General features: G+C 41.3%; 1 protein-coding gene across 1 annotated transcript in view; it reads left to right on the forward strand.

Annotated features, from left to right (window-relative positions):
* The first annotated feature begins 3,899 nt into the window (after positions 1 to 3,899).
* Positions 3,900 to 9,864, forward strand: part of ARID1B (AT-rich interaction domain 1B) — a 38,130-nt gene continuing 32,165 nt past the window's right edge. Inside the window, exon 1 of the mRNA XM_042016662.1 lies at positions 3,900 to 3,966. Coding sequence (XP_041872596.1) covers positions 3,900 to 3,966 — 67 coding nt within the window. The remainder of the gene's footprint in view (positions 3,967 to 9,864) is intronic.

Below are 9,864 nucleotides of genomic sequence, written 5' to 3' on the forward strand. Positions count from 1 at the left end.
TTGGGTTACAACTCTCCATTCATACTTTGTGGCCAAAGGCAACTTCCTTTAAATCTCAGAAAAAATTCTTTAGTCATCTCAAGTCTGTAGAAATGCAAATGAAAATAATTTTTCTACATTTGAAGATAATATTGTGCATTTTATTTCACAGAAGTGTCTGAGTTTTGAGAAGGTAGCTGATCTGAGCAGGACGGTTTACTTAAAGAACTGATACATCAAGGACTTTTTTTTCCTGAAGTTGCTTGTTAGCTGGGAGCTAGTGGAGGAAAATATAGTATGGTTCTGTCTCAGGCTTCTATGGTATCCTAAACAGCCATTCATGCCTATCCATGGTAAAATATAGGGCTACTCACAGTAGGCAGTGAAGATACTCACAGTTTGTTCTTTGTTCTTCAGTGGTTTACCAGAAGAAATAATACTGAATGACTGAGAGACTTAAAATATCAGAGTGAACACTTAATTGGTCATGATTACCATAACTTATAAAAATATGGAAGTTCTCAATACTAGAATTTATTTCAGGTTATCTGAACACTCAGGCAGAGGCCAGCATACCAGCATGATCGAGATTATCTTGGAGTCCACCAGCACTTGTGACAAATTAATTTATTTCAAATCAACACATGAAGACTGAAGCCAATTGGACAGCACTGCACTTGACCAAACACAGTTGAGAAGCACCCAGTCTTGAGCACAATGACATCATGTCTTGGACACAGTACAGCCATGTGTTTGCAGCTTCCAAGGATCATATTCATCAGGGAAGGAGACTTTAAAAGCTTCAGTCATGCTAAATACAGTTCTTATACTATAGACTAGAGGTCGTGTATTAAGCCACTGTGCTTAATGATTTTTAATATTCTCAGCTGTGTTCAGAGCCTTTTATGGGACAGTTCAGAGAGAGTTAGAAATCTCTTCAGCCTACACTAACATGACTTCTCAAAGCCCCTCTGAAAAAACTGTCTGCAACAAGAATGAGAGGTGTCAGCACAAGAAGCAGAAAGCTGAATATGGAATCGTCTCCCTTTTGAAAACACTGGAATAGCCACAGATCTTCCTGCCACAAGATTACTTTTTGTCCGATAGACACAACAGCAACACAATACAGTAAATAAATGCAATGCTAACTGTAAGATATAAATGTCAAGATTAAAAAAATGTACCTCTGTGCATAATTATTAAAGTATATTACCTTGGAGTGCATTACCATGGAGGTAAGTTGGATATAGCTGCCTTAACAGATACCAGGGATTGTTTTACCCAACAGCTGCAGAACAACAAAGGGAGAGAAGCTTGAAAATGGGACACAGACACCCCAAAAAGGTTGTCAGACCTAGCAGTGAAAAATGATTATATGTAGAAAGCTCACTTAAACTGAGCTTCCTACTAACTTTTTCTGTTTCGGACAACAATCTCTCACTTCTCCAGTATTGCCACTGTGGCACTGGTTGCCAGTTGCCAAGGGATTTGTTAATAGAAAATGGAATTACTTTTACTTAGGACTCTTTATTCGTATTGAGTGTGATTTACTGTAGTGTTACTGAGAAGGTCTCATTGTCACCTGATCATATCTTGTCACAACCAATGAGATTACTGTCAGGGAGAAAGCTGCTCATTCTAAGCAACATTTGGTAATAAATTGATTACTGGCTGAATGCTGATACTTTACAAAAAGAGCAATCAATTAGATATCTGCCATTGCTCAAAGAGTCTTACATTAGAAAGGCACACAAAATAATCACTAAGTAATTGCACATGGCGGCTTGGGCTGGACTGTGTGAAACCAACTTAGACACACACAGGAGTATAAAGTGTTTTTCACACACTTTGAAAGCCACAGTGTAAAAATGAGTGATTTTAGATGACCATGTATAACAATATGGGGTTGTGAAGAAGCGTCTTGCTCAACCTCATTGTAAGCATGGCATATTCAATACTGTTTACACTCACAGAGTAATAGTTACTTTTAACAATCACTAATGAGCTGAAATATCCCAGCACCTACTTCACACTTAGTATTCATTTTCAGATCTACTACTCCACTGCCTTCATAAATTCAGGAGGCCCCTGGGAGATCTGTTCCTTGCCTTTCGACCATGCCTGTGGGACATGCTGCTGTTTCTCCCTTGACACTAATTCCACTGATATCAGGGGATACACACAGAAATGCACCAGGATACAAACTCCACATTAAGAGAAATAAAGACTGTATGAATGATCTCTTTTCTTACGCCCTGTCTAAGCCATGGAGAGCTCTGCTTCATCAGTGCCTTTACTCCTGAATGTCAAAACAGGCTGTGGGACTGCCTGCCACCCCCAGAGCAAGAAACTACGAGAAAGGTTCCCCGGTGAAAATCCCAGGCATGGATCCAACTGCTGAATTAGGACAGAAGAGGAAAGACTTGTCTCTACCTGCTGTTGTGAGGATTCACTTGTTCACATTTTTCTTCCCTTCTGGAAAGAAAGACTGCGGAAAAATTCCTCCCCCTTTCTTTTTGGTCTCCCATTTATTCAGAAATTAGGTTGAGCATTTGGGTCTAGCTGGTGCAAGATCAGGCTTTCCAGTCCTCTGTTGCTCCACTAGCACCAATTACCCGGAAGCAACAAAAATCTCAGTCATCATCTGCTGCCAGAAGAGGTGATTGCTGAATGATCCTCTTGTATATACATATTCACTGTTGCTACCGTGGCCACAAAAGAAGTTCTATTCTGTATTCTTATTTTCAATTTACTACAGATCATTTTCTTCCTTTTTTGTTTCCCATATTGAAAAAATAAGGCTGTTTACTCTTTTTATAGTGTCATTACCCAACACTTGTGAGAAACGAAGCCCATAAATCCCCTCCTCCCCAGAAATGGCAAGATCCATGCTGACTCTGGTTCATCACTGTCCAATGTTTAATTCCCCGATTTTAATACAACAGTGTAATTACTTTTTTTTTTAAATTTTTTGGGGAAGCTAACAGGTTAACAGCAATTCAGTTGAACTCAGAGGGCTCACCAGTGAAAGGAGTAATGCAGAGTGCTTTGGAAGTGACATGCAGGAGAGGTGGGGGGAAGGGGGAGCACCTGCAGATTGTAATGGTAACGGCTGCAGGAGAGGCAGGAAACAGAGAGGAAAGCTGAGAAGGTAGTTGCAGATTTAGCAGGAGAGGATGGATTTGAACTATGATGGAGTTGCAATGAGCACTCAAATACTAGGATGGGTCCTAGTAAAGGGTTTGAAGATAGAGAGTACATTCAATTTGTATACACAGCTGTTCCTAACATGCTTCTGGAAAGAGGCAAGAGCAGGGTCAAGAGGTTGATGCGGTTTTTCATAGAGTAAAACCGTTTATTTTAGGCCCAGTTTCCAGAAGTGATTTAACACTCCATTTAAGTGCTAGTTTTTAAACAGTAAATGGAAACACACCATTCTCCAGGAAAAAAAAAAAATCAACAAGCAAGGAACTCTAGCACATCCTCTGGTTAGGAAGAAAAAGCATGAAGACAGGGACAGTAAGTCCAGTTAAAAATTACCTGTAAAGACACTAATGACAGAGCCACACACATTTACAGTGAAGACAAATGGAGAGGTGAAGAATGAGAGCTAGCCCAACAGGTATTCTTGGAGAAATCTGGAATAATCTTTAAATAAGCAATGTATTGATTGTGGTTCTGAAGGCACAGCTGCAACTGTAATAGTCAATGTAGTAGTAGCAGCAGTATAATTCCTTTCTTCCAAGTTTTTTTCTTCCAAATGTCCGTACTGTGCATTATCCTGATACACTAGTAGAAACAGGCCATAAAGAGGCCAAGTGATTAGCCTGGTATCATGTGCACCACTGATGGACCCAGACTTTTATCCTTGTACACAGGACTCCCGGTGCCCTCTCTCTGTTTAGCTGTGCTGCCGCAACATGGCGAGAGGCACTGTGCCACTGCCCATTCCAAATACACCACTAGAAGCTGAATATGTAAAATTCTGTGAGTTTTTAGTTTCTTCCATCTAGAAAAAGAGACACCCAGCAAAATTTTACTTCTGCTAGTTAAGGATTTCTTAAAAGCATTTGCCCTGGATCCAGGGAGTGCCGAAGCAGTATGTGGTATTTTTCTCAGAAGAGCTGAAAGTGCTGCACAACACTCAGTGGCTCCAGCACAGTGATACAAAAACCATGTGGCACTTCTAGCTACTTGATGACAGATACTCTCTTGTGTTTGGCCATACACTTACAATACATTTATTCTTAGGATTATGTCATTGAGCATGAGCTGCTTTCAGGCATTAGATCATACACCTGGTCCTTCCTCAAATGCTGATTTAACCATTTGCTGAAAGCACCAGTTGAAAGGATGATTTGACTAAGTGACTAATTTGACTGAATGCCTGTAACACTTAAAACTATTTTTAAGCCATTTAAAGAGCTTTGTCCGATACATTTGGGCAAAAGCTGCATAAATTGTGGGTCAGCACAAAGCAGCAATTCACAGATGGGCTTCTCTAAAAAAAAATCACACTATTTTTGGAGGCATTTGCTCCTGTACCAATTCAGACTAGTACTATATCCTTTCTTTGCTCTCATGGATTAAATAGGCAACACCTTCAAAAGTAAATACATAAATAAATTGGGTAAGAATGGGAGGCTTTCAAAGGCATAAAGGCACAAAAACAGGAGTTAGGTGCCTAAGAAATAACTGAAGTGATCTCATCAATGTCCGTAAGTATCTGAAGGGACAGTGTCAAGAGGATGGATCCAGGGTCTTCTTGGTGGTGCCAAGCAATAGAACAAGAGGCAATGGGCAGAAACTGATGCACAGGAACTTCCACCTGAACGTGAGGAAGAACTTCTTTACTGTGTGGGTGATGACACACTGGAACAGGTTGCCCAGAGAGGTTGTGGAGTCTCCCTCACTGAAGCTATCTGAGAACCATCTGGACATATGCCTGTGCCTCCAGGATAACCCAGGGAGGTTGGACCAGGTGACCCACTGGTGGTCCCTTCTAACCTGACCCATTCTCTGATTCTGTGAAGTGCCCTTTATCATGAATTCAACACTTGCATTCTCTGCTTTTTAACCAATATGCAAATCGTGGAATCATAAAATGGTTTGGGTTGGAAAGGGCCTTAAAGACCATTTAGTTCCAACCCCCTGCCATGGACAGAGACACCTTTCACTAGACCAGTTTGCTTAGAGTCCCATACAGCCTGGCCTGGAACACTTCCAAGAATGAGGCATCCACAGCTTCCCTGGGCAACCTGTTCTAATGCCTTACCACCTTCACAACACAGACTTTTTTTCCTAATATCTAATCTAACCCTATTCTCTTTTAGTTTGAATCCATTTCCCATTGTCCTATCACTACATGCCCTTGTAAAAACTCCTTCTCCAGCTCTTTTGTAGCCCCCCTTTTAGTACTGGAAGGTTGCTCTAAGGTCTCCCCACAGCCTTCTCTTCTCCAGGCTGAACGACCCCAACTCTTTCACCCTTGTCTTCATAGGAGAGGTGCTCCAGCCCCCCCATCATATTTGTGGCCCTCCTTTGGACTCACTCCAACACATCAATGTCATTCCTGTGCTGGGGACCCCAGAGCTGGATGCAGCACTCTGAGTGGGGTCAAACCAGAGCAGAGGAGAGGGACAAAATCACTTCCCTTGACCTGCTGGCCATGCTGCTTTGGATATGGTGGGCTTTTGGGGCTGTGAGAGTACAAACACATAACATACTTAACATACATAATAACCTACACAGGCACCTGGATTAAAAAAGTTTTGAGTGGATCTAAGTAACAGCAGTTTCCATGTACTAACTCATTACTGCTTTCCTTCTCCCCAAATAAATTTCACCCCATTTTTGATTTGGGGTAGTCATATTCTGCTCTGCAAGGGGATACAAAATGCTACCAGTTCAGCATCTGCACTGATTTACACAGATGTTAATATCCAATAGCCATTTTCCGTTGACTCTCTTTGGTTTACATAACTGCAGGAGATACAGAGTAACAAAGAATCCAGCACTTGGTTTAAAAACAGGCACTCCATTTCTGGCAGTGGGTAGGATAGCAAGAAAGCCTTTAATTCGAGCCTTTGAGTGTATCCATGCAACATAAAGTACAAGCGTGAGAGGAACATGCTGATAGTTCTGCATTATCGCTAACGGCGCTGAGATGCAACAAGAAGGAAAATCTAAGTGTGCCTGCTCATTTTATTAGAGAACCTCCCCATAGAGCCAAATGACGGTGCCATTCTGGGCAACTTGGTCCCACACACCCTTTCTGGATGGCCAGTTTCCATAGCAAGTGAGAAACTTTATTGCTTATATTGTGTATTATTTATGCCATGCTTGTGCACACAAGAATTCAGAATGGCTTTACGTGTTTCTATGTGTAACAATACCAAGTGATGGAAATGCAGAAATTAATCGTATCACAGAAATATCAGAGAATAAAATTTTAAAAGCGTCTATATTTAAGGGCTAGATATGGAACAGGTACAGGTGGATTTAGACAATACAGATTGTCAAGTGATTGCAGAAAATTCCTATAAATTTATTAATATCATCTGCAGAAATAAATGTCCCTGCCCAAACTGTGCAGAACAAAATGAACAGATTTATTTAGCTGAAAGTGATATTTATTCTTTTTGAGGAGTCCTATGTATTCAAAAGGTAGGGTATGGATTTTATACACCACAAAAGCAGCTCTATGGTTTTGTTCGGTTGAATGCAAGCTACAGGGAGCCTTTATTTTTCTATTATTTATCATTTTCAGAAACAATCTAGATTGAAAACAGTAGATTTTCTTCTTTGTGCAAGGGAAACATAGTAAAATCCAGGGCTAAGCAGACACCTTAAAGACCAGTCTTAGTTTCTGAAGTGACTGTTCTTCCCAAGCAAGCGACAGGAGAGAAAAAATTTGGTCTTGACAATATAGTAAGTAGATGTCTAAAAAGTTTCTCCTTCCAGGTCAAATATTTTATGGAACTCAACAAACATTAGGCTCCACTTGTAAGAAGAATAAAAAAGGATAATGGATAGAATAGTAAGAAAGATCACTTTGAAACAGTGTCAGAAGACTCAAAACAGGAGAAGCATCCCAGCTTAACCTATCCGCTATCTTCAAGATTCCACAAGACCATGGCTTAGGCAGTTTCCCTGTACCAACACCAAGTAGCAGTATTAATTTACCAGCTTTATTGGTCACTCAAACCAATAATCACTACAAACAGCCCTCAAAAATATGGAGGATGTAGAGAAACAGCAAAGGACAGAGACTGTCTGAATATACAAATGGCTGCTTGTTTACCTGGCACCCCAGGTCCTTTTTGTATCAGCTGCCTCAGAGAGTAAGTGGGCTTGGATCCTTGATGCAGTTGTACAAATCAGATTTTGTTTTGGTATTGTTTCCAGCTGAAAGCCTTTTCTTTATTCTAATGGTAGGAGACTTTCTTCCTATTAAATGCTTCAATGGTGGATTTAAATATTTAGAGGATCCACATTACAGGAGAACTGTCTGAGAGCATCACAAAGAAACCATTAGTTAAATCCATTAAGGATCTACTTAAGTGGAATTCCCTGCTGTTATCTACATGATAGCCACATAAAAATGACACTGGAGAAAGAAAATGTTGGTGAAAATATTCCTCCTCACATACTGTATCTGTAAAAAATCCAGTTCTACTTAAGGATCTTTTTTTGATTGTCTCAAAAATTTTAGCTGGGAATTTATAGACTTTGAGCTAAATTAGAGTAAGAGAAACAACATGTCTCAATTTCAGCTGAGCTTTTGCCCCTCTCAAGTAAACCTTTTGTTAGAGAAGAAGGTACAGGATCTCTTTCTGTTTTGGATATGGCATAAACCACCAAAGTTGTATTTACAGTGCAAGACACATGAAGTGTATACAGACTCTTTGTGTTGTCTATTTTTAAATGTGCGTAAGCGGTAGCAGTACAGCTAAGATGTTCTTTCCTCCAACTCCTAGAGTAAGGCACTTGAGCCATTTGAATTTTAAAATTTACACCATCTTTCAAATTGCTCTTGCTTTTACAAAGGAGAAAAAGCTTGAACTTCACAAAGTCGTTCTTCCATTCTCTACAACCATGATTTGATACACGTTCAAGAAGGCAGTTGTACTCATCAGAATCTTTCTACACAGACAGTACAAACACAGTGCATAAATATCCATGTTGGTTGTAATATTGATATCCCTAATCTATCTGTAAATCAGTATATAGTGTCTCCAATCATTGATTTTCTCTCTGGCCCCCACTTTGAGCATGTTTTGTAAAACCCAAGAGAGAAAGACCTGTTCTGTGGTCAGGGTAGTACAGACCCATTCTATAAATGTAGGAAATTTCTTTCTAAGACATTAAACAAAACATTTATTTTCTGTTGGAGAATGACATACTTGAGTCTTGGTTCATCCACACACATAGATGTATGTGCACAGGACCATGCAAGACCACTAAGCCCACTCTGACTTCTCAGTTAAACTTTACCTGAGAAGTCCTATGCAGAAGAGAAAAAACACCCAAGCAAATCTGTTATTTCGGGGGTCAGCAACCTACTGGAGGGAAGGAACAGCATGTGGGCAGTAGGCGAATGGAACAACACAGAAACAGAAGTGTGAGTCCTGGTGGTTTACAGACGTGTCCATTACAGGCAATGGCTCCAGGCTTCGAAGGCCTGGACACTGGAGGGGCTGTTGCATCCTGTGAGGGAAGACACCATACATCAGGTGTCCAGGAGCCTTGCGCCACTCTGCTTGTGCATGACACTCCTGTCCACAGCCAGAGCAGCTACACTAGGACACAGTTCAGGTACGGTGTCAGGTAGTATTGCAAACCCAAGAAATTACAAAATCAGATGTCAGACCCTTTCCCCAGTCAAATATTATCCTAATTTGAAAAACAAACAATGGCTGTCTGGATTTTCTAGCATTTCACCCATTGAGGGGTATACTTCGGTAACATTTCTAACCTTGTCAATACATTTATGGAAACTTACTTTAACTTAAAAAAAAAAAAATAAAAATCCATGTAATTAAATTCTCAAAAGACTGCAAAACACTGGGTTGTTATGATAGCACTGCCTGTCAAGGCTGTGGTAACAACAGCTTCATATGATACTGGCAACACACAACACTGCCCAGTGGAGCACTGGGATCACAGCTTCTTCTTTGTCTGCTCCTGAAACCTCCATCACAAAACAAACTTTATGCCTGCGAGGTGGGGAATGGAGCAAAGATACACTCCGGCTGTGAGAACTTTATAACAGATTAGTAAGGGTCTTGCTGTACATCTATAGAATGAGAATTCAGGGTGTGATAGAACCCGTACTCCTGTTTAATCCAACTACTACTTTTCCATTGGTATTTGTAACCCTTTAACAATTTAACTTCTGTGCTCTTTGTACCCCAAATAAAAGTTTTAAGTATTTTCCAGAGAGTTTTTTTCCATTTATGCTCCTTCAAGAACTGTGATTTATAGTAACTCCTACTAACACAAGCGTTTTCTCTACAGACAATGGGTTTGGAAGTCCCAACGCGGGGAACTTCTGAGTAGAACAAGAAAGGGATGCACAAGCATGGGGGGAAATGTTGCCCCAAAAAAACAACCCCGGCAGGCAGTGTCACCAGCTCAGCAGGCGGCATAGAGCACCGCAGCTCCGGTGGCACCACTGCGCGGATGACCTGGCACAATACACTGAGCACTCAAGCAGAATGTAAGCACGTAAGCTCTGGTCTCGTCCGATCCAGAGGGGCAGGTCTGCGAGCGGAGAGGAGCCCTCCCCGCCCTGCCCACAGCCCGCGGTGCGCGACATGGCGGCCGCTCCCGGCAGGCACCGGGCGCGCGGCGGGCGGGCGGCCGCGAGGTGGCGCCGGGCGG

The sequence above is a fragment of the Corvus kubaryi genome, unplaced genomic scaffold (genome assembly GCF_017639235.1).
Source record: "Corvus kubaryi isolate FWS band 111438036 unplaced genomic scaffold, C.kubaryi_AGA036_p1.0 split3-73, whole genome shotgun sequence".
Lineage (NCBI taxonomy): Eukaryota > Metazoa > Chordata > Aves > Passeriformes > Corvidae > Corvus > Corvus kubaryi.